General features: G+C 42.7%; 2 protein-coding genes across 3 annotated transcripts; both read right to left on the reverse strand.

The window, feature by feature from the left end:
* Positions 1 to 243: 243 nt before the first annotated feature.
* LOC139575855 (TM2 domain-containing protein 3-like) lies at positions 244 to 6255 on the reverse strand. Its single transcript, XM_071401228.1, has 6 exons — positions 6103 to 6255; positions 5647 to 5742; positions 5364 to 5524; positions 5064 to 5238; positions 3728 to 3803; positions 244 to 1860 (listed from the first exon to the last, which is right to left on the reverse strand). Exons 1-6 carry the CDS (start codon positions 6206 to 6208, stop codon positions 1695 to 1697), a joined length of 780 nt encoding a protein of 259 aa, XP_071257329.1. The 5' UTR covers positions 6209 to 6255; the 3' UTR covers positions 244 to 1694.
* Positions 6256 to 6411: 156 nt separating this feature from the next.
* Positions 6412 to 24171, reverse strand: LOC139575856 (threonine--tRNA ligase 1, cytoplasmic-like). Of its 2 annotated transcripts, none has more exons than XM_071401230.1 (19): positions 23802 to 24171; positions 20789 to 20878; positions 20424 to 20611; positions 20049 to 20172; positions 19827 to 19951; positions 19558 to 19675; positions 19322 to 19386; positions 17936 to 18014; positions 17679 to 17825; positions 15628 to 15726; positions 15236 to 15402; positions 14504 to 14666; positions 12000 to 12137; positions 11797 to 11874; positions 11477 to 11577; positions 10942 to 11046; positions 10703 to 10775; positions 7498 to 7612; positions 6412 to 7272 (listed from the first exon to the last, which is right to left on the reverse strand). In XM_071401230.1, exons 1-19 carry the CDS (start codon positions 24168 to 24170, stop codon positions 7124 to 7126), a joined length of 2493 nt encoding a protein of 830 aa, XP_071257331.1. In that variant the 5' UTR covers position 24171; the 3' UTR covers positions 6412 to 7123. The 2 variants fall into 2 exon arrangements, with proteins under 2 accessions (XP_071257331.1, XP_071257330.1); XM_071401229.1 differs by having other exon boundaries at positions 20424 to 20620.
* Between the last annotated feature and the right edge of the window lie 204 nt (positions 24172 to 24375).

The following is a 24375-nucleotide window of genomic DNA, read 5'->3' on the forward strand; positions in this document are numbered from 1 at the left end:
TTAGCCAATGAGAAGCGCTAACACATGCTAGCAATGCTAGGACCAATTGTATGTTATATGTATTCACATAACCATTAGTCAGTAAGATGTTGGTTTACGGTAGTGAGCTTATCTTTCTGTAGGCCTGTATTTCTGTATCCAACGGCACTGCCTCAAAGATGTGGCACAGTATCGTTACAATGAGGCAGGGCATTTTACTGTGTGAAAAAGCACAGGCATCTGTGAAAGAATGTAGAGGTGAAGTCTAGGTCAATCATCATGGAAATAACAGACCAGATGATTTTGTTTATTCAAGTATGCTTATAATACTAGACAATACTAACAGCAGGCTGAAGACAATAAGGCACAAAGTTCAATAACATTTCACACGTTTAATATTTACAATTTTCTCAAACATCTGTCATTACAGTGTTCCAAAAAAACTAAAAATCCTACCTCCAGAACATGAACACATTTTCACCAGAAGTATAGGTTACCAGTTTGTGCAGCACACATACTCAAGCTCTGGATATGGGAGGCTACATATCGTAACCATTCGGGCTGGGCGATTAGCGATGAACAATATCATGAAAGTTATATGAAGAAAAAAACCTGTTGTACAAGTTCTTTGAAAACTAGTACTAAAACCAGTTAGTGACCTAGTTTAAGCCTGCACAGCTTTACGAGAACAGATTGTGTGTTTTGGGCATGCAGAGCTGTAGTGCAATGCCATGTAATGCTGAAATATGTATATTGGTGCACATCACAGAAGGTTGGTGGCGCCTCAATTGGGGAGGACGGGCTCATGGTAATGGGTGGAGCGGAATAGTATCAAATACATCAAACACATGGTTTCCATTTGTTTAATGCCATTACATTCACTCCGTTCCAGCCATTAATATAAGCCGTCCTTCCCTCAACAGCCTCCTGTGGTGCACATCCACAATGCAATAAATATAAATACACAATATAAGCCCCAGCCATAATAACCATGTCATTTCCCCAAATCTGTATCCCAACCACATTTTCAACCAAGCAATCTAACATTCATGTTGCACTGTTACACTCTAGAGAAAATAACCGTTCAAGTATTCTTTTGCTGGTTGGTTTGCAGAGAGAACACTGAAAGGTTGATCTGCTATCCACTGATGCACATTACCATCCACCACACTTAGCAGGTGCCACATGCTTTTACAAAACCTGCAGGGAAGAAACACTGCTTTTCTTCCAAGCACTTTTTGTTTCTGTTATCGGTATTATGATAAGTCCATTTTGTGTTCCGTAGCCATGGTTACTGGTCTCCTATGCATGACCATGCAGTGAGTAAGGAGCACCATAGGTGGCCATTGTTACAATATCATTCCAAGCACCGCTTAACTGTGCCTACCTCCCATTCTCCAGTCAGTCCACATCAGCCTGACCAACTCTAATCACCATTAACCAAACAACTCCAAAACGATGCTCAGTGCAGCTTGTATTACAGTATATCAGTGAAGGATGCTTGGGCTTGATGATCTAGAGGCTGACCGTGAAGCTGGCAGATGGGACAAGAAGTCAGTCTTTGCAGACAGTGGGAGTTTGGGCAAGCAGATGGTGTGATAATGGGATGGCATCTCCATGGAGTGGATCTTCACAGTCAGGCAGTCTGAACTGAAATGGAGAGGGTATCAACCCTACAACCATCATGCCTGTGGAGTGGGCATCAATCACAGGTCTCAGATGTAGAGGGAGCCATCGGCTGGCCCCACATAACCCGCCCCAATCAGCAGCACATCAATCAGGGTCCAGATGCCCAGGCCACCGAAGCTGAACAGCTTGCCCAGACCCTCTCTCCACTGGCCTAGATAGAACCGGTCAGCCCCAAATCCACCTAGTGTAATGCTGCAGATAGAAACACAACAATAACACAACTGGGATTCTACTGGTAACAGTGAAGAGCACAGAAGACATGGACATCTAAGTGGGAAGGCGCACCATATTGAACGTCGGCCGTAAGCAGTAGACCACCTTCTTGGTGTTGACAAAGGATGGCAAGTCAACGTGTACAATCGTCGGGAAATTAAAAGAAAATGACGGCTGATGTTCTGTTGTCAGAGGCGGAAGGACGGACACTCGCTGCTTTTAACCTTCATCACGGCTTGTTTTGTCCTTAATAAGACATTTGAGTGACTCTTGTGCTACCAAGTCACTAATTTACTTTACAAATGAGAGGATTTTCATGGATATTTTTCTCAAGAATAAAGAAGTTTTATAAAAAGATTCAAAGTATAAGAAACCCAAAGAAACTATTAGAAAGCTATAACACACTTAAGCTAGGTGGGGTGATCTTAAAGGGGGGGATGAACTCACCGATTTCCCCTGGGTTTGTGCTACTCGTTAAGAAAAAAATTATTTTTGTCTTGGAGGTGTGGTTCGATGTGAGTGTGTTATGTTAGCTATATCGTAACCTGGCCGCTATTGTTGTTTGTCCCTCTACAGTCACCGTAGCTAAAATATCCCAAACAGCCATTGTACTTTCAATAAGGTATTACGTGACGAATGGCGTAACAAAAGCGTAACGGAGCATTACAACAATAACGTGATTGGTCAAAAATCCCATGCTCTAGAGTATCTTTGATGACAGTTGTGTTTGTGAGGCTAAAGTTAGCGCACAAACGTTTGAGTTGGAAAAACCCCAATTATAATGAAAAAGTCTTATTCTTTCAACCCAAGGCTGTCAATTATTGGTAGTTCTGCTGTCTGTAAAGAAATGGGCAGGGCTGTAGGTTGATTCTGCTGCTACGATTGGATAGCATGCACTGCAGCACACGTGCACCTGGGCTCTGGATGATTTGAGTATTGCAAGCCGTGCCAGACAGCAGTCCTGTGTGGGCAGAATTGAAATCTGAACCCAACCCAAGGAAAACACTGTTGTTCTTGATTTCGTAAATCTCACAAATCTCAGTTTTGTAAGATACTGACTTAAAATGTGGTCCTATTTACACTTTGTTGTCAGTTTGGGCACCAAAATAAATGTTTCTGTGATGCCACATAGGCCGTTTTCAACCAGATAAGCCATTTTTTTGTCTCAGCCTTCCTTTAAAACCTCTACGGGATTGGTGTCCCCCCCACGTGACGGTTGAGCTAACGTAGGCTAATGCGATTAGCATGCGGTTGTAAGTAACAAAAAAATTCCCAGGACATAGACATATCTGATAGGGGCAGAAAGCTTACATTCTTGTTAATCTAACTGCACTGTCCAATTCACTGTAATAGCTACTGTAAAATAATACCATGCTATTGTTTGAGGAGAGTGCACAATTATTAACTTGAAAATGTATTAATAAAACAATTAGGCACATTTGGGCAGTCTTGATACAATATTTTGAACAGATATGCAATGGTTCATTGGATCAGTCTAAAACTCTGCACATACACTGCTGCCATCTAGTGGCAAAATCTGTGCCTGGGCTGGAATAATACATTATGGGATTTCCCTTGCATTTCAAAGCTGGTAAAAAACATTTTTTTAAACGCATATCTTTTTCTTTGTATTATCTTTAACCAGATCAAATGTGTTATATTCATTTCACATTTCCACAAACTTCAAAGTGTTTAGTTTCAAATGGTATCAGGAATATACACATCTCCTTGTTTCAGGTCCTGAGCTACAGGCAGTTAGATTTGGGTATGTCATTTTAGGCAGAAATTTAAAAAAGGGGTCAGATCCTTAAGAGGTTTTGACAGTGTGCTTGTGCAGAAGTCTTACCTGAGTGCCAGTGCTGTAGACCACTTGTACCCTCCTGTCCAGTTGCAGTACAAACGTTTATGAAATACTCTTTTACCTGAGAACAAAAGACAGGCATTATACACTCCCCTCCATACGCATTTGGGAAGTATACACGCCCCTCCATACGCATTTGGGAAGTATACACGCCCCTCCATACGCATTTGGGAAGTATACACGCCCCTCCATACGCATTTGGGAAGTATACACTCCCCTCCATACGCATTTGGGAAGTATACACTCCCCTCCATACGCATTTGGGAAGTATACACGCCCCTCCATACGCATTTGGGAAGTATACACGCCCCTCCATACACATTTGGGCAGTATACACTCCCCTCCATACGCATTTGAACAGTGAAGCATTTGGCTCTATACTCCAGCATTTTAGATTTGAGATAGAATGTTTTATTTGAGGGTATTTTCATACATATTGGTCTTAAAGCACTTCCTGTAACTAGTCCCCCCATTTGAAGAAGTCATAAGTATTTGGACAAACTAACTAGTGTAGCCAAAAGTTTAGAATTTGGTTCCATATTCCTTGCACGCCAAAACTACATCAAGCTTGTGACTCTATAAACTTGTTGGATGCGTTTGCGGTTTGTTTTGCCCAATAGGAACTGAATGGTGAATAATGTCTTGTGCCATTTGAGTCACTTTTATTATAAGTAAGAATAGAAGATGTTTCTGAACACTTCTACATTCATGTGGATGCTAACATGATTATAGATAATCTTGAATCAATTATGAATAATGATGAGTGAGAAGGTTAGAGGCACAAAAAGCATACCCCCCCCCAAAAAAATACTATTCTCCCCAGATATTGGTAATGGTGAGAGTTTAGCATGTTTAGTTGTAGCCTCTGAATGCCATCTCACTCATTATTCATGATTCATTCATGGTTTTTCTTAATAATGGCATTATCAGGATTAATTGTGTTCAGAAGTATCTTATCTACTCAGAAAGAAAATCATCATCATTCACCATTCAGTTACTTTGACAAAATATAACCCAGAACACAACCAAAACAAACAGGGGTTTGTAGAGTCACAAGCTTGATGTAGTCATCGCGTGCAAGGAATATTGGACCAAATACTAAACATTTGACAAAATACTTATGACTTCTTCACATGGGTGGGACTACATACATAATGTGCTTTCATTTCTAAATGGTAAAATATATGTATGAAAAGACCCTTAAATAAAAGGTGACATACTTCTGGACTGTTGCCTCATGAAACACGCATTCCAAAATGCTGGAGTATATATAATCACTGTCCAAATAATGAACCAGACACACTGTACAGTAAGTGTATACCTAAGCAGTGTACGTGGTCCAGTACTTGGCAGGTGGCGTTGTAGCGTTTGCGAGGGCAGGCAACGGTCATACAGCTGGTTGAGTTGGAGCACCTGTACTGAGACAGGTCCAGCTGCCAGCAGAACTGGCACGTGATAGACAGGGAGAAGTTTGTCTGCTGCTTCCCCGACTCCACCTGCAAGCAGAGAAAAATAAACAGCATACTGAAGCATCAACAGCTAGTTACGTACTTTCTTTGTAAATGGAGCTCCTTGTTCTTTGTCAAGAACAATCTGTGTCCAACTGGCGAAATGAACTCACTGTGCAGTGGACTCCTCTCTTGGCCTTGCAAGAGAAAGACGCTGGTTTACCATAGCTACAGTTGTGATGATAGCTGCAGTTGAAGCAGTCAGCGGGCAGTCTGTTGCATTGACCCCCACTGGGGCATTTGGCAGCATAGCCATCTGAATTAGTTGGAGATGCTGCAAAACAATTCACAAGATATGTTGTCCCATGGACCTCATTCAGTAACAGCATACCAAGAGGCACTGTCAGTGTCAACATGATAAAAACATCCCATGGATGGAGGCTGGGGAGATTTTACCAGATGATGGAGAAGGAACCACTGGGCTGGTGATGACTGGCTGAGCATCTCGGCTGTAAGGGGGCTCCTGGCCCACGTGTGGGGAGCTCAGGTACCCTGGAAGACAGGAGTTGGCATATAAGGGGGAGGGTGCATCATGTAGTTAGCTGTTATAGTTAGCAAGCTAATAAACACAGCTTGCTGGAGCAATTGTACATTAGTTAGCTAGCTTGCCAGATAAAATACAGTAGGAACAGAATACAGTAAATTGGCTGTAGACCTGCAGACTACCATTGTGTGGATACTAGCCATAAGCTATTGTTAACTAACGTTAGCTAGCTAATGTAACGCGTTATGCCAGCTAACCAATTTGCTAGCTAACTAGCATCGGGGGGAGAAAAAACATAAATCACAGATGAAGCCTAGCCCTGGTATATACAAATCCGCTTTAGCATATGTGATGTTACATAACCTTACCATTCACACATCGCAAACATAGATCCAAAAATAACAGTGTTATGATTCCATGGGCTTTTAGGCAGCGTCTTCTCTCAAATGGCCAAATCTGACTGACGGTAGCCATTGCGCTAACGTAAATCAACTTCAATCCCTTTCTTAGCCTTGTGACCCGCCCATTTAAAGGGGACGTATGAATTTACTTCTGACGTCAAGATTATTCAAGAGCAGAGACCTCAAGAGGGTCAAAGTAGTTTTTTTGTCAGATGAAAAATGATCAAAGTTACTTGCATCTACAATGAACAATAAGATAAAAGGGGAGGCAAAACATTGAAGCAATATTTTATTCCAAGATACAATCCAACAAGAGGACAGTGCTACTTCATGATTTTATTTAATATTTCCCAAAAGTGTTTTATTTGGCTTAACCTCAACACAATAAATAATATTCTCTTGACATCTTCCTTCATACACATTCTATCCTTCAGATTAGTGTAAAAATATGTTCTTGCATGGTCTTTCATACACTACTGCAGGGTTTCCCAAACTCGGTGCTGGGGCCCCCCATGGGTACACGTTTAGTTTTTTTCCTTAGCACTACACAGCTGATTCAAATAACCAACTTATCAAAAAGCTTTGATTATTTGAATCAGCTGTGTGGTGCTAGGGCAAAAAACTAATTGTTAAACCAGAGGGGGCTCTATGACCTAGTTTGAAGAAACCCTTCACTACTGTACCAAATACATTATCACCAATATTGTTTCCCACTTCCTGACACTATTCTTTCAAATTGATTAGACAATCAAAGAAACATACATATTCAACTACTCCAAAAACAGAAAGGGTCTGTCAGTTGATTAGAAAATTATATTTTTTCACACATGTCAATACATTTAATCTACCCCTTTCCATGTCTATCCTTTCCACACAGACCTCTTGCATTCACATAAAATGTCCCTTTTGTTCTTCGATTGTGACAGAGAAAACTATCTGGCATAAAACATTTTGTCTTCTGGGAACCATGTGGTCACCCTATCTCTCCTCAGAACTCCTCCTCAGCATTCCGGCAGCGTGACTCTTTCAACAGGGTCAGGCGAGCCAGCACCTCAGAGACAGACAGCTCTCCATGAACCTTGTTGTCCCTCGTACGTACGTTCACGCTGTTAGTCAGCTTCTCTTTCTCACCGACCACTGCCAAGACACAAAGCACAAAGTAGCTCACAGTCCCCACACTGCCAAATTACAGCAAACACAGCTGCCCTAACACATTCACATTTTCAACAACATTTCTGTAGTGATGAGTACAATTATGTTTTTGGCGGCTGAGAAAATTCGATACTAGCAAACATTGTGATAGTAAAAGTCATGAATATATGAATGGAAAAAAATCTAATCTACTATAGTAATCCTTCTTACCCAGGATGAAGTTGTACTGGGCTAACTGGGCGTTGCGGATCTTCTTGTTTAAGAGGCAACTGGAGTCGAGATCAGCGTCTGCCATGAATCCGGCCTCCACAAACTGTTTACACATCTGAAGGACAGAATAACCACTCAGTAAATACAAATTCATAAAAAATGACTGGAAGATGAACTGATAAAATGGAACTGCCAACAGACATAAGTTAATATCATGATGAACGGAATGATGAATGTGCAGCATCAGGAACAGGGCCATCTTAATTCAGGGGCTGAAGCCCCTCGGCCCAGGCCCATGGGGGGCCCAAGAAGAGGCAAATATATATATACTTTTTTACAAAAAACAAAAATACAATACATAATACACATGTAGTATATAAAAAAAAAAAAAAGATAATGTAACTGCCAACCACAATAGGACTCATCAGCCCGCTCTCAATGAGTGTTGACAGCCTGCTGCTGCCGCTCTGCTAATCATCAGATGGGGAAGGAGAGGAGGTAAGGGGTCCATGTGGGTAACTGGGGGACCCTGCCCTTATTGGGTAACTGCATAAATAAATAAATGTGACTGGTCTTTTTTTAAGCTATCTGTGACCCACAGATGGATATATGTATTCCCATTCATGTGAAATCCATAGATTAGGGCCTAATGAATTCACTTGATTGATTTCCTTACTTTATATGATCTGTAATTCGGTAAAATCTTTTAAATAGTTTAGTTTATATTTTTGTTCAGTGTACGTAATTTTTGTATCCAACCACAGGAACCGCTCTCAATGTTTAAAAATACACCACAGAGCATAATTTAGCCATAGAGGATCAATAGTTAAAAAAAATAACTGGATTTATTTTTATCACATGTACATACAGGTATCTGCCAAAATAAAGGAAACACAAACATAAAGTGTTTTAAAAGTGTGTTGGGCCACCACAATCTGACAGAACAGCTACAATGCGCCTTGGCATAGATTTAACAACTGGACCTAAACCATGCCAAGAAACTGCACCCCACACCAATAACATATACTATTATGTATCTCTCTTTTACTCAAGTGTTTCCTTTATTTTGGCATTTACCAGTGTGCCTTCAGTCAGGAAGGCTGCAGTTTGGGCAGCATGCGCACCAAATATACAGCTTTTCGCATTGTGGCCATAGACATATAATCCATAGAAGGGGTTTGTAACCTCTTACCCTGGCAATTTGACTGTTAAACTCATTGGTACAATAGCAATGGACGTCAGTCCTGACTAATGGGAACTGCCATCTATGGATTATATTTCTATGGTTGGTTGCAGTTGTCGGGTTTGCCTTTTGCAAATTTCTAAATACAATTGCGAGAAAAACGTACAGTTTGCCTACTGCTGAAAAGTGGAAACTAATCTGTCTGTAGAACCAACAGAAAGAAATTGTTCTCAACAACTCCTAATTTTTAGCAAACAGCACCACTGTTTTTAAAAGTAGCTTATCTTGAGAGAGCCGATGTGCTCGTCGTGGCAATAGCCTATCACCGTGAGTAGCTTATAGTTTAATCTTCATTAGTTGAGTCACTGTGCCACTGGACATTTTATTTAGTAGCCGACTGTAGCCTATTATACACTGCTCAAAAAAATAAAGGGAACACTTAAACAACACAATGTAACTCCAAGTCAATCACACTTCTGTGAAATCAAACTGTCCACTTAGGAAGCAACACTGATTGACAATAAATTTCACATGCTGTTGTGCAAATGGAATAGACAAAAGGTGGAAATTATAGGCAATTAGCAAGACACCCCCAATAAAGGAGTGGTTCTGCAGGTGGTGACCACAGACCACTTCTCAGTTCCTATGCTTCCTGGCTGATGTTTTGGTCACTTTTGAATGCTGGTGGTGCTTTCACTCTAGTGGTAGCATGAGACGGAGTCTACAACCCACACAAGTGGCTCAGGTAGTGCAGCTCATCCAGGATGGCACATCAATGCGAGCTGTGGCAAGAAGGTTTGCTGTGTCTGTCAGCGTAGTGTCCAGAGCATGGAGGCGCTACCAGGAGACAGGCCAGTACATCAGGAGACGTGGAGGAGGCCGTAGGAGGGCAACAACCCTCGCCAGAGGTAGCCTGACTGCCATTAGGTACCGAGATGAGATCCTCAGACCCTTTGTGAGACCATATGCTGACACATGCACATTTGTGGCCTGCTGGAGGTCATTTTGCAGGGCTCTGGCAGTGCACCTCCTTGCACAAAGGCGGAGGTAGCGGTCCTGCTGCTGGGTTTTTGCCCTCCTACGGCCTCCTCCACGTCTCCTGATGTACTGGCCTGTCTCCTGGTAGCGCCTCCATGCTCTGGACACTACGCTGACAGACACAGCAAACCTTTTTGCCACAGCTCGCATTGATGTGCCATCCTGGATGAACTGCACTACCTGAGCCACTTGTGTGGGTTGTAGACTCCGTCTCATGCTACCACCAGAGTGAGAGCACCGTCAGCATTCAAAAGTGACCAAAACATCAGCCAGGAAGCATAGGAACTGAGAAGTTGTTTGTGGTCACCACCTGCAGAATCACTCCTTTTTTGGGGGTGTCTTGCTAATTGCCTATAATTTCCACCTTTTATCTATTCCATTTGCACAACAGCATGTGAAATTTATTGTCAATCAGTGTTGCTTCCTAAGTGGACAGTTTGATTTCATAGAAGTGTGATTGACTTGGAGTTACATTGTGTTGTTTAAGTGTTCCCTTTATTTTTTTGAGCAGTGTATATTTCCTCCTAATATTGTACAATCTGTGTGTCGCTTCATTGGCCTGGGTTATTGTTTGTTTGAATTCAAGACCAGATTGATCTCAGTTTGTCAATCAGAGTAGCCACTCATTTTGGTCATTTGTGTGGTATTTAAAAAGGTTCAGCTAATGTCTTCTGTCATGTAAAAGGCTGATTTTTTTCGGATCCTGATAAAAACAAATTCACTGTGTGTGGAAATCCTAAAAATGCCTCTGCTCAACTGTAGTCTATGCCACATGACAAATGTTATTATGGCTTTATTATAAAGAGGCTTTTTCGTCAACAGTAAATTTACCGCGCATTGAATTTGCATCTTGCTACACAGATTTGTTTACGGAAAATGGTGTGCCGGGAAGGGGGATGGCCTATGATTTCTTAATCCGGCCCAGATCATAAACGGTAGAAATATGAAAGGAAGACAAGTTTCAGAAATAGAAGGCTAGGGTACCCTCTTGGCATATTCTTCACAGGTAGGGTTGACAGGTACAAACATCACCTGACGTGGGGACAGCCAGAGCGGCCTGGAGAAGAAACACAATATGGCTGGATAAGTAGCAAATCAAAACACTATACACACACAAGAAATTTAAGAGCAGAAAAAAAACATCTTTATACATGACTGATTCTCCAGTCTATGATTGCATCTTATGTAACACAACAAATTAATTGGTCCTCTTTGCTACTCACCATTTCCCAGCGTAGTTCTCAGTGAGGATGGCTATCATCCTCTCCACAGAGCCCAGAATGGCCCGGTGGATGATGACCGGCTTCGCTTTGTCATCCCCGTCCTTCCTGCATGTCACAGGATTCAACATCAATATCAGTCACAGCACCACTTCATGCTCAATTACAACTACGTATTTAACCATTATTTATTCTACCTTTAGCTCTATAAACAACTGTATAAATTATATTCAAAAAGGTTAAAAAAATATGTTTTATCTCGATGAGACTAACCTCATCGAGATAAAACTTCTTCTTTTTTTTACCTTCTTGAATACAATTTTTACAGTTGTTTATAGAGCTTCATAATGTTTTCTACCTCATTAAAAATCCAACTTTAAATCCAATTATTTAAAGGACTTTTAAGTCCACTTTCTAGTACAAAGTGTTCAGGTGAGAACTCATACTGAAGGAGGGATTAATGACTAATCTTGCTTCCTATAACAGGATACAGACTCAGCATTGTGTCACGACTAGTTTGATTAGGTGACTCACTCACCCTACAAAGGTCAGGTTAAAGCGGATGGGAAGCTGGAAGTCCAGCTGAATGGTTGCACATTGATGATACCGGCCAATAGCATCTTTGATCTTAATGTCAATCTGAAATGGCACAACAAAAGTATTACATGGTTTTCCTTCCTGAGAGTTTTAGACCTTATTTAACTGAAGGGGAAATGCAATATCTTTCAGGGAAATATCCATGGCTATAACAAGTACAAACCTTTAATTAAATTGATTTCCTGAGAATTCTAGACCTTATTTAATTGAAGGGGTGAAGAAAATATATAGCAAGGAAATATCAGCTGCTGTAATACAAACCTTGGGTCCATAGAAAGCACCGTCTCCGGGGTTTAGTTTCCATGGTTCCCCAAACTCATTCAGGCTGTTCTCCAGTTGCTTTTAAACAGAGGGAATCAATTAACATACATTTCAAAATACATCCTGGGTCATTCTTCCTTTAAATTATGTTTCTTTATGCGACATTTCAGGAATATTTCATGGACACGCATGTTTAATTCTACCTTCTCAGCCTGGTTCCAGATAGCGATATCTCCTAGGTACTTCTCTGGACGGGTTGAAAGGTGCAGCTGGAAAGAGAAGCCAAAGACATCATAGACACAGCGGAGGAAGTCCAGACAGCCCTTCATCTCAGACTCAATCTGCAAGAGAGAGAAAGGGAATACAGAGGGTCATCTGAATGGCGATGAGGTTAAGTACCCAGCAGGGTTGGGGTCAATTCCATTTCATGAAGAAATTAGGAAAATTTAAACAGAAATGTCCATTTACTTCCTGATTTGAAGTTGACCCCAACCCTAGTACCTAGCTACTTTAATAAGATGTTCCTCTTCAATAGCCATAGCTGGTCTGGTCACCTACAGTTGAAGTCGGAAGTTTACATACACTTAGGTTGGAGTCATTAAAACTCATTTTTCAACCACTCCACAAATTTCTTGTTGACAAACTACAGTTTTGGCAAGTTCGTTAGGACATCTACTTTTTGCATGACACGTAATTTTTCCAACTACTGTTACCAGACAGATTATTCACTGTATCACAATTCCAGTGGGTCAAAAGTTTACATACACTAAGTTGACTGTGCTTTTAAACAGCTTGGAAAATTCCAGAAGATGTCATGGCTTTAGAAGCTTCTGTTAGGCTAATTGACATAATTTGAGTCAATTGGAGGTGTACCTGTGGATGTATTTTAAGGCCATCCCTTCAAACTCAGCGCCTCTTTGCTTAACATCATGTGAAAATCAGAAGAAATCAGCCAAGACCTCAGAAAAAAAATTGTAGACCTCCACAAGTCTGGTTCATCCTTGGGAGCAATTTCCAAATGCCTGAAGGTACCACGATCATCTGTACAAACAATAGTATGCAAGTATAAACACCATGGGACCACGCTGCCGCCATACTGCTCAGGAAGGAGACGCGTTCTGTCTCCTAGAGATGAATGTACTTTGGTGCGAAAAGTGCAAATCAATCCCAGAACAACAGCAAAGGACCTTGTGATGACTCCTTGCTGTCCCCAGTCCACCTGGCCGTGCTGCTGCTCCAGTTTCAACTGTTCTGCCTGCGGCTATGGAACCCTGACCTGTTCACCGGACGTGCTACCTGTCCCAGACCTGCTGTTTTCAACTCTCTAGAGACTGCAGGAGCGGTAGAGATACTCTAAATGATCGGCTATGAAAAGCCAACTGACATTTACTCCTGAGGTGCTGACTTGCTGCACCCTCGACAACTACTGTGATTATTATTATTTGACCATGCTGGTAATTTATGAACATTTGTACATCTTGGCCATGTTCTGTTATAATCTCCACCCGGCACAGCCAGAAGAGGACTGGCCACCCCTCATAGCCTGGTTCCTCTCTAGGTTTCTTCCTAGGTTCTCGCCTTTCTAGGGAGTTTTTCCTAGCCACCGTGCTTCTACACCTGCATTGCTTGCTGTTTGGGGTTTTAGGCTGGGTTTCTGTACAGCACTTTGAGATATCAGCTGATGTAAGAAGGGCTATATAAATAAATTTGAAGACGCTGGAGGAAACAGGTACAAAAGTGTCTATATTCACAATAAAACAAGTCCTATATCGACATAACCTGAAAGGCGGCTCAGCAAGGAAGAAGCCACGGCTCCAAAACCGCCATAAAAAAGCCAGACTACGGTTTGCAACTGCACATGGGGACAAAGATGGTACTTTTTGGAGAAATGTCCTCTGGTCTGATGAGACAAAAATAGAACTGTTTGGCCATAATGACCATCGTTATGTTTGGAGGAAAAAGGGGGAGGCTTGCAAGCCGAAGAACACCATCCCAACCGTGAAGCACAGAGATGGCAGCATCATGTTGTGGGGGTGCTTTGCTGCAGGAGGGACTGGTGCACTTCACAAAATAGATGGCATCATGAGGGGGAAAATTATGTATATATATATATATATTGAAGCAACATCTCAAGACATCAGTCAGGAAGTTAAAGCTTGATCGCAAATGGGTCTTCCAAATGGACAATGACCCCATGCATACCTCCAATGTTGTGGCAAAATGGCTTAAGGACAGCAAAGTCAAGGTATTGGAGTGGTCATCACAAAGCCCTGACCTCAATCCTATAGAAAAGTTGTGGGCAGAACTGAAAAAGCGTGTATGAGCAAGGAGGCCTACAAACCTGACTCGGTTACACCAGCTCTGTCAGGAGGAATGGGCCAACATTCTCCCAATTTATTGTGGGAAGCTTGTTGAAGGCTACCCGAAACATTTAACCCAAGTTAAACAATTTAAAGGCAATGCTGCCAAATACTAATTGAGTGTATGTAAACTTCTGACCCACTGGTAATGTGATGAAAGAAATAAAAGCTGAAATTAATAATTCTCTCTACTATTATTCTGACATTTCACATTCTTAAAATAAAGTGGTGATCCTCACTGACCTAAGACAGGGAATTTTTACTAGGATTAAATGCCAGGAATTGTGAAAAACTGAGTTTAAATGTATTTGGCTTAGGTGTATGTAAACTTCCGACTTCAACTGTACCTGTTCCATGGTGCAGAAGATGTGAGCGTCATCCTGTTGGAAGCGGCGCACCCTCGTAAGGCCGGTCAGTGTCCCTGATAGCTCATTCCTATGGAGCACCCCGAAATCAGCCAGTCTCAGAGGCAGCTCCCTCCAAGACCGAGGTCTGTGGCTGAACATCAGACTGAGGAAGAGAACGGGAGGATCCAGGAGAATGTGGACGGAAAAAGAGGGTGATGGATGAGAAGATATGCAGTTGAAGCAATGGGAGTAGTTAAGGTTACATAAATGCTTTGAAAGTACCTTCCTTATAAGCCATCATATCTTCATATTAACCAATAACATATAGGGAGGTCCAGTTTCCCAGACAAAGGTTAAGCCTAGTCTTGGAATAAAGTTATTTCAGTGGATATTCTCCATTGAGCATGGTTTTTAGTCTAGTAAGTAATCAAGTAGCCTTGCATCTCCTGTTTCTGCAGCGTGAGGCAGCTTGATGTAGAAGTACACCCCCTGTAGAGGACGCTAGTCTATTACAGGGCCTCATCTCCTAATGCTGAGTTCCAAGCAGACACATTGGGTCCAGACACATTGGGTCCCATTTTTACAGTTTTTGGTATAACTCGGCCGGGGATTAAACTCCCAACCTCAGGGAGGATGGACACTAACTACAAGGCCACGGAGTTGGTTTTTAGTCCAGGACCAGGCTTAAAACGTGTCAGGGAAATCGGCCCAATACCAAACCAATGTACCTACCAGTGTCCAGGACAGTTCATGGGCTTCAGTGCAAAGACGTCCTGCTCCACTGGGAAGGAGAACATGTTGTCGCTGTAGTGCTGCCAGTGGCCTGAAGTCTCCCACAGCTTACTGTTATAGATGTTAGGAGAGGCCACCTCCTGGAAACCTCTTCTACAGTATTCCTCCTGCAAAGTACATTCACCAGATCACAGCAAGACTGAGTGGTACTTAACTTCAGCATCCTTTCGGTTACTATGGTTATAAAGCACCAAAGTAGTCCATGAACATGCTGTAATTGTGAATTCTACAGGTGGGTATTGTTGTATATTGGCAGAAGATGGACAGATTGCTTCTCTGCCTTTTGGCTGTGATCAGGTGTAGGTGGTTGAGGCTGGTTGGTCGCGTCTTACCCTGATGAAGTCAGTGAGTGTGTTGTACAGGTAGGCTCCACGCGGGAGGAAGAAGCAGCTGCCAGGGCTCAGGTCATGGAAAAAAAACAGTTCCTGTTCCTGTTGTACAGTAGAGACAAACAGAGAGGAAGCTTAAAGACTTCACAGATTGACAGTTACAGATAGTGAGGCAGCTCATCCTCTCTGTGGGGAAGAAGTTAAATCAAACGACAGCAAATCTGTCCATGAATGACACCCACAGACATGTCCTCTACTTCTAAACCTTCAACTTCTAAATGAAAAGGATCACACCATCATAAGAGTAACATGTTTAAAAATTACTTTAGACTTTGTCCCCCTGGATAACAACAATGAAAATAAAAGCAGCATGGTTTAATATAGAGATCAGTGTTGTGTTGTAATCAGTTGTGGCTGGGCCGTGGGGTTGCTGCCATCTGTGTCTCCCGCAGGGAGGATAGATCCAGCCTGCCTGAGGACCAGCTGGAGCTCACATAGTATGACTCACTGATACATCATGCAGTTAGACACACAGCACCCCCCACAGGAACAACCAAGCAACAACAGTAAGCATGCAGTGCTTAAAGTGTCCGCATACTTCCTAGTCGAAAGTTCCGAAGAGTTTGTGCATATATTATGAAGACATTATGATGTTTTTTTCGTTTTGGACTTTGGTAAGGGTTTTTTCGGCTGTTTGGGCACAACATTTTTTTGAGACCATCCGAACTTCGGAAGCCGAAGTATATGCCCCTTCGTCCATGAGTGGTCAACTTTAGGGATACGTCAATAAATTCTTTGTCATTCAACCAGAGACGACTCGTTTTCATGGCTACATCACATTTTTTCATTGGAAATACTGCACCAAGCATCTAAGTTTGATGTAAAATCACGTGACTAAGATCTCCTCTGCAAAAAATTAAAAATTAATAACAGATTTCTTGAGTTTTCTTAGATTAATTCTGACTATTTTGAGGAAGTGTATACTGGCTACGGAGTCTCAAAATGGCCAAACAGTACTAAACTCAACAAAAAAAGAAACGTCCCTTTTTCAGGACCCTGTCTTTCAAAAATAATTTGTAAAAATCCAAATAACTTCAGATGTTCATTGTTAAGGGTTTAAACACTGTTTCCTATGCTTGTTCAATGAAACAAACAATTAAACTGGCAAAAAGTGCTCTTCACTGACGAGTCGCGGTTTTGTCTCACCAGGGGTGATGGTCGGATTCGCGTTAATCGTCGAAGAAATGAGCGTTACACCGAGGCCTGTACTCTGGAGCGGGATTGATTTGGAGGTGGAGGGTCCGTCATGGTCTGGGGCGGTGTGGTCTGGGACATATTATTCAATTTCTGTTAGTATTCCATTTCTGTTAGTCACATGTCTGTGGGACTTGTTCAGTTTGTCTCAGTTGTTGAATCTTATGTTCATACAAATATTTACACATGTTAAGTTTGCTGAAAATAAACGCAGTTGACAGTGAGAGGACGTTTCTTTTTTTGCTGAGTTAATTTCCACTTTTTTCTCGTTTTCCAAGCGAAGGTCTAGCCACCAGGCGAACTGAAGCTTGCTGGCGCCTTTAGGTCGGTTTGTAAAATACAGAGTAAATTAGAGTGATTTGTCACTTTCAATGTTGGCAGTTCTGTAACTCACTTTGGATAAAAGTGAGTTAAAAAGATCCCCAAAAAGTATGTCTGTAATGAAGCCCTTTTGTGGGGGGGGGAAAGGTTCACGCACTGGGCCTGGCTCCCCAGTGCGTGGACCTCTGCCCTCCCAGTCACACCCATGGCTGCGCCCCTGCCCAGTCATGTGAAATCCATAAATTAGGGCATAATTTATTTATTTCAATTGACCGATTTCCTTATATGAAATGTAATTCAACAAAAACTTTGAAACTGTTACATGTTGCATTTCTATTTTTGTTCAGCATATATGAACATATATCATTATATTAATTGAGGGTCTCTTTCAATGGCTGTGTTAAGAAACCAAAACCAACTAAATAGTCTTCCTCAGTCAACTCCCAAAGTGACCCCCCCCCCCCACAGTGAGGACTGACCTTTCCAATCTTCCGATGGTCTCTGTTCCTAGCCTCTTCCTGAAAGCGTTCCCACTCCTTCAGCATCTTGGAGTCTGGGAAGGAGATGCCGTAGATACGCTGCAGGGTCTCCATGTCCGAACGGCCCTCCCAGTACGTAGAAGAGTTCTGTCGATATTACAGGAAAGGAGTGGAGCGGAGAGCAGATACTGTGACACTGTTTTTCAGCTTAAGAAATGATTGGATATTGTAGTCTGTGTGTGCGTCACGTCACATACCTTGTAGATCTTCAAGGCTTTAATCTTTCCTGTGTGTCTTACATGGGGCCCACGACACAGGTCTATCAGAGGCCCACATCTAAAACAGTAGAAAACTCATTTTAGCAGGGCATGGACCAGTGAGGGTCTTCAAATTCATTAAAAAATAGTTTACCATAATATATGAAAGCCTAATCCTTCACATTTGTGACCGATTTAGAATTTGATGTACATTCCAAAGATTTATGTGAATGATTCAAAACAAGAGGGTATAAAGAAGAATTATTGGAAAATTCCCTTAAGAGAGTAAGACAAACTGAGTGGAATGCATTATTGCAACCACGTCAAAGGAATCCCTCTCCTCCCTCTTAGCTTTTGTGTCCACCTTCAGTTCCATTTCAAGGTCGATCAAGGAAGTGGTTAATAGAGTTTGGCACATATTACACAGCGACCCCAGCTTTGGCAAAGCGTTTGAATTCCTCCCGAGGTCTTGCTATAAGAGACACTCAAATTTAAAGGGATTGTTTAGTATGGTCAGATTTGCCTAATAAAAAAAGAGTTGCATTTCATCATTCCGATGGCAGTTTCCTTGTCACAACTGTGCACTGTTATGCCATGATCAGAGGGAACTCTTATCCATCCCCATTCGAGTGGGAGGATAAAGGTTTGAGGTAGAATAACATGTAACACAAAATATGTTGTATATCTACTTAAGTGTGTTCCTGTAACTTTAATGTTGTGGGTAAGACCAAACATGAACTTAAGACAAGGATATGTGAGCATAAGAGCTCCATTCGAAACCATGATGGAAAAAGAATTACCTGTTGCCAGAAATTTCAACAGCCATAATCATGAACTAATAAGTGCATTACGTTATATAGGCATTGAATTGGTGAAAGCACCACGTATGGGAGGAGATAGGGGTCAATTACCTCTCCAATGAGAGACATATTGGATAGACCGCTTGACCACTCTATCCCCAGCACGCCTTAATGAGGAGTGGTCTTCTTGTTTTTTTTGTAGTAGGTTATAAATATGCCAAATATGTAGGTAATGACATCATGTATTTGTACTGTGTGTCTATAGATCTATATTTGATTGTCACGTTTCCCCCAAAGCTCCCTCTGCTGCGATCTCTTGATTGGGCCAATACTGGCTGAATTTATAATTATGCCCACCTGTGTGGTCTTGTTGGTGTGACATTGATTGCTATTGCCTTGCACGCTGAAGGGCTCATACCCGAAACGTTTGTGCAGCGATAAAAATGTCAATTTAAGTTTATTTACTGGAGTGCAGTCCTATTTCTGTTCTTCAAATTCACCAACATGTTAAACCAGTCTTACTGAATATTTGCTGTACACCAAATAATATTCTGTGATTTACAACTAAACATCAAGAGCTGCTCACCTGTAGACTGTTGTAGTGGGTGTGGTGACTTTCTCATTCAGAATGCGACACTTGAATTTGTTGTACTGAAAATATGGACGCAAACAGATTGGGAAAAAAATAAATACCAATTTCTGCTGATCTACTCACAACCCAAATGAACAAGAAACATCTATAAAACATTATATAATCGAGCTACAATCTTTCACCAGAGGGTGGAGAGATGCCAATGTAGTGTAGAGATCCTCTCCTCTCACCTTGAACATCTTCAGTAGGGTCTCCTTGCTGACCTCCAGCCTCTCGAAGGGCTGTTTCTCCTTCACCACAGACTTGCACAGCGCCTCCAGGTACTCAAACTCTGTACTCGACACACCCCTGGCCAGGAAAGGACACAGGTCAAACAGAACCCTCAGTAACAACACACCTGTCATAGGCTACTCACTACACCAGCTCTGTATCATTTCTGCTCATTACTTTATAAAGGAGACTGGAAGCTTGTTTTTTCTTAACAATGATAGATGCTTACTGGGGTCCATCGAGGAACATGTCATAGTAGAAGCCATTCTCAATGGGTGGTCCATAACACAGACAGCCTCCATAGAAATGCTCCATGGCCTCACCAAGGATGTGAGCACTGGAGTGCCAGTACACCTGAAACAAGGAGTGCAAACATCTCTGTTACTACCTCCAAGAACAAAGACTATAGAGATTAGAGAGTATGATAGCCCAGAGGGCACATTATACTCACAGCCTGGGCATCATCATTGTCAAAGCGCAGGATCTCCAGTGAGCAGCTCTTCTCCAGAGGTCTATCCAGGTCCCACAGGTCCCCGTTCACCCGGGAAATCACTGCATTGTCAGCCAAGCCCTGACTGAGAGAAATAAGATATACCACCATCACCACATAGTGCTCATGTGCTGATACAAACAATGGCAAAGACAGAGGGGTGCAACTAATGTCTCCCAGTAACATCATGATCCTCCTAACCTGGTTCCAGATTTGTCTATGCTGCCAACTTCTATGAATGTTTTGCCATGACAATGGCCATAGGAGTTGACTGCACAGCTCAAAAAGATATGGGACAGGGATATTATGGTCCAAGATAAGCTCCAGATCCCTCACCTGATGCCACAGGCCAGCTGGTAGGGAGTAGTGACCCAGGCCTGACCCTCCACCCTGCGTCCATCTGGCAGCTCCACAGTGATGGGCTGGCTGTCTGCAGCTCTCCTGGCCAGCAGGGCATCGCTCTCCTTTTTCAGCTCCTCATACAGCTGCATGCGCTCTGAGATGTAGCCAGGCCACGGTTTCAGCTGGAAAGACTAACATGGTGATTTATAGGAACTTATGGAAAGAAACTGGGGGGAATTATTTGGGTATTGGTAAGGATATTGCACAACTTTGAAGGAGCGCTTGATTGCATGCATGGGACTTCTAGAATAGATGTATGGGATATTGAACCTTTGGGAGGTAATGTTCCTAATCATTACCTCTCTGCCACCACCCCCTCCCTGTGCCTTCTTCTTGTTGTTCTCTGGCTTCTCCTTATCAACAACAGGTTTGGTCTCATGAGTTGCTGCCTGCACAGAGGTGTATATTCAAAGGTTTGGTTAATATGTGAACAAAAACATGCAAATATTGTTATTGACATTCTACTTAGTGTAAACCACAATAAAAAAACTGTTGTCTTATAGCCATATTACATTTACATTTAAGTCATTTAGCAGACGCTCTTATCCAGAGCGACTTACAAATGATGTTCCATAAGCATGTTCAGTGGACTACACACCGAGTTGTCAACCTATTTCGAGACCAGGGGCAGGGGAGGGTTAGGCAAAAGGTTGGCAGCGTGGTTAGGTCTAAAATCAAATTTTTGATTTAACCTTTATTTAACCAGGTAGGCCAGTTGAGAACAAGTCCTCATTTACGACTGTGACTTGGCCAAGATAAAGCAAAGCAGTGAGACAAAAAACAGAGTTACACATGGGATAAACAAAAGTACAGTCAATAACACAATAGAAAAATATATATACAGTGTGTGCAAATGGAGTAAGGAGGTAAGGCAATAAATAGGCCACAGTAGCAAAGCAATTACATTTTAGCAAATGAACACTGGAGTGATAGATGTGCAGATGATGATGTGCAAGTAGAAATACTGGTGTGCAAAAGAGCAAAAAAAGTAAATAAAAACAATATGGGGATGAGGTAACTAGTTGGATGGGTTATTTACAGATGGGCTGTGTACAGCTGCAGCGATCGGTAAGCTGCTCAGATAGCTGATGCTTAAAGTTAGTGAGGGAGATATAAGTCTCCAACTTCAGAGATTTTTGCAATTCGTTCCAGTCATTGGCAGCAGAGAACTGGAAGGAAAGGCAGCCAAAGGAGGTGTTGACTTTGGGGATGACCAGTGAGATGTACCTGCTGGAGCGTGTGCTACGGGTGGGTGTTGTTATGGTGACCAGTGAGCTGAGATACGGCAGAGCTTAACCTAGCAAAGACCTGGAGCCAGTGGGTCTGGCGACGAATATGTAGCGAGGGCCAGCCAACGGGAGCATACAGGTCGCAGTGGTGGGTGGTATATGGGGCTTTGGTGACAAAACGGATGACACTGTGATAGACTGCATCCAATTTGCTGAGTAGTGTTGGAGGCTATTTTGTGAAAGACATCGCCAAAGTCTAGGATCGGTAGGATAGTCAGTTTTACGAGGGTATGTTTGGCAGCGTGAGTGAAGGAGGCTTTGTTGCGAAATAGGAAGCCGATTCTAGATTTAATTCTGGATTGGAGATGCTTAATACGAGTCTGGAAGGAGAGTTTACAGTAGCCAGACACCTAGGTATTTGTAGTTCTCCACATATTCTAGGTCAGAACCGTCCATAGTGATGCTAGTCGGGCGGGCGGGTGCGGGCAGCGATCGGTTGAAGAGCATGCATTTTGTTTTACTAGCGTTTTTAGAGCAGTTGGAGGCCACGGAAGTAGTGTTGTATGGCATAGAAGCTTGTTTGGAGGTTTGTTAACACAGTGCCCAAAGAAGAGCCAGATGTATACAGAATGGTGTTGTCTGCGTAGAGGTGGATCAAGGAATCACCCGCAGCAAGAGCGACATCGTTGATATTTAGAGAAAAGAGTCGGCCCGAGAATTGAACCCTGTGGTTCCCCCATAGAGACTGCCAGAGGTCCGGACGACAGGTCCTCCGATTTGACACACTGAACTCTATCAGAGAAGTAGTTGGTGAACTAGGCGAGGCAGTCATTTGAGAAACCAAGGCTGTTGAGTCTGCCGATAAGAATACGGTGATTGACAGAGTCGAAAGCCTTGGCCAGGTCGATGAAGACGGCTGCACAGTACTGTATTTTATCGATGGCAGTTATATCGTTTAGTACCTTGAGCGTGGCTGAGGTGCACCCGTGACCAGCTCTGAAACCGGATTGCACAGCGGAGAAGGTACGGTGGGATTCTAAATGGTCAGTGATCTGTTTGTTAAGTTGGCTTTCGAAGACTTTAGAAAGGCAGGGCAGGATGGATATAGGTCTGTAACAGTTTGGGTCTAGAAGAGGATGACCACGGCAGCTTTCCAATCTTTAGGAATCTCGGACGATACAAAAGAGGTTGAACAGACTGGTAATAGACTGGAATCTGCTATCTGGATTTGGGTGAGGGAGAAGCTGGGGAGGCTTGGGCAAGTAGCTGCGGGGGGTGCAGAGCTGTTGGCCGGGGTAGGGGTAGCCAGAAGGAAAGCATGGCCTGCCGTAGAGAAATGCTTATTGAAATTCTCGTTTATCGTGGATTTATCGGTGGTGACAGTGTTTCCTAGCCTCAGTGCAATGGGCAGCTGGGAGGAGGTGCTCTTATTCTCCATGGACTTTACAGTGTCCCACAACTTTTTGGAGTTAGCTACAGGTTGCAAATTTCTGTTTGAAAAAGCTAGCTTTTGCTTTCCTGACTTCCCTGAAAAGTTGCATATCGCGCGGGGACTATTCGATGCTAGTGCAGTCCGCCACAGGATGTTTTTGTGCTGGTCGAGGGCAGTAAGGTCTGGAGTGAACCATGGGCTATATCTGTTCTTAGTTCTACATCTTTTGAAAGGGGCATGCTTATTTAAGATGGTGAGGAAATTACTTTTAAAAGAACGACCAGGCATCCTCTACTGACGGGATGAGGTCAATATCCTTCCAGGATACCCGGGCCAGGTCGATTAGAAAGGCCTGCTCGCATTAGTGTTTTAGGGAGCGTTTGACAGTGATGAGGGGGTGGTCGTTTTTAATTAGATACATTGTATAAATGGTCGGGGTTTAGACATAATCATGACTTTGTGGCCATAGAAGCTAGTGACGACCGTATTGTTATCTGGCAGATGCTGGATAATGTCTCCGCCTACTCCCGATCTGCACTATCTAGTAACCACTATAGGCTCCCTAGGCAACTACTGGTTGGACTAGGACATCAAGCTACAGGCCACATACAACCACACAATTGACATGCACTAAGGTGGTTAGCTAGCTACCTTATTATCATAATTGCGGTTCTTTGGTTGTTGCTGTTGTTGTTTTTTCCCTGTCTTCTCCTGGCCTTTGTTTGTGCCCCTCTTGCCCTGTCCCTCCAGGGCGAGCTCTTCCTGGAGACCCCGGCGGAGGTGCACGAGACGAAATTTGAGCTTCTCATTCTCGCTCCGTAAGCTCTCCAGCTCCGGAGAACTGTCGAGAATGCTGGCGACCTCTGGACCACCATTTAGCCCGTCTCGTAGGAGGCTAAATTCCCGAGTGAGGATCTCTATCTGCTCCTCTTGCGCGGTCAAACGTGCTGCCATGCACTCCGCCATCTTTAAATTACTATTCTCTTTCATCAGCAACTGGGAATAGGGTCTTCCTGTCATCAACAGTGAATGGGAATGGAGTCATAGCGCCCTCTTGCGCTTTAGTTTTGTGTTGTAACTTTCACATTTAGAACAGTCAGTTAATGTCGGCTTGATGCTGCTATTGTAAAAGCCACATACATAGTAAGAGTTTTACTGTAGCAATGACTGGTTACTATTTCAATAAATGTGAGGTTGTCTTCTCTGGATTGCCTTTACAGATAAG

This window comes from Salvelinus alpinus, chromosome 5 (genome assembly GCF_045679555.1).
Source record: "Salvelinus alpinus chromosome 5, SLU_Salpinus.1, whole genome shotgun sequence".
Taxonomy (NCBI): domain Eukaryota; kingdom Metazoa; phylum Chordata; class Actinopteri; order Salmoniformes; family Salmonidae; genus Salvelinus; species Salvelinus alpinus.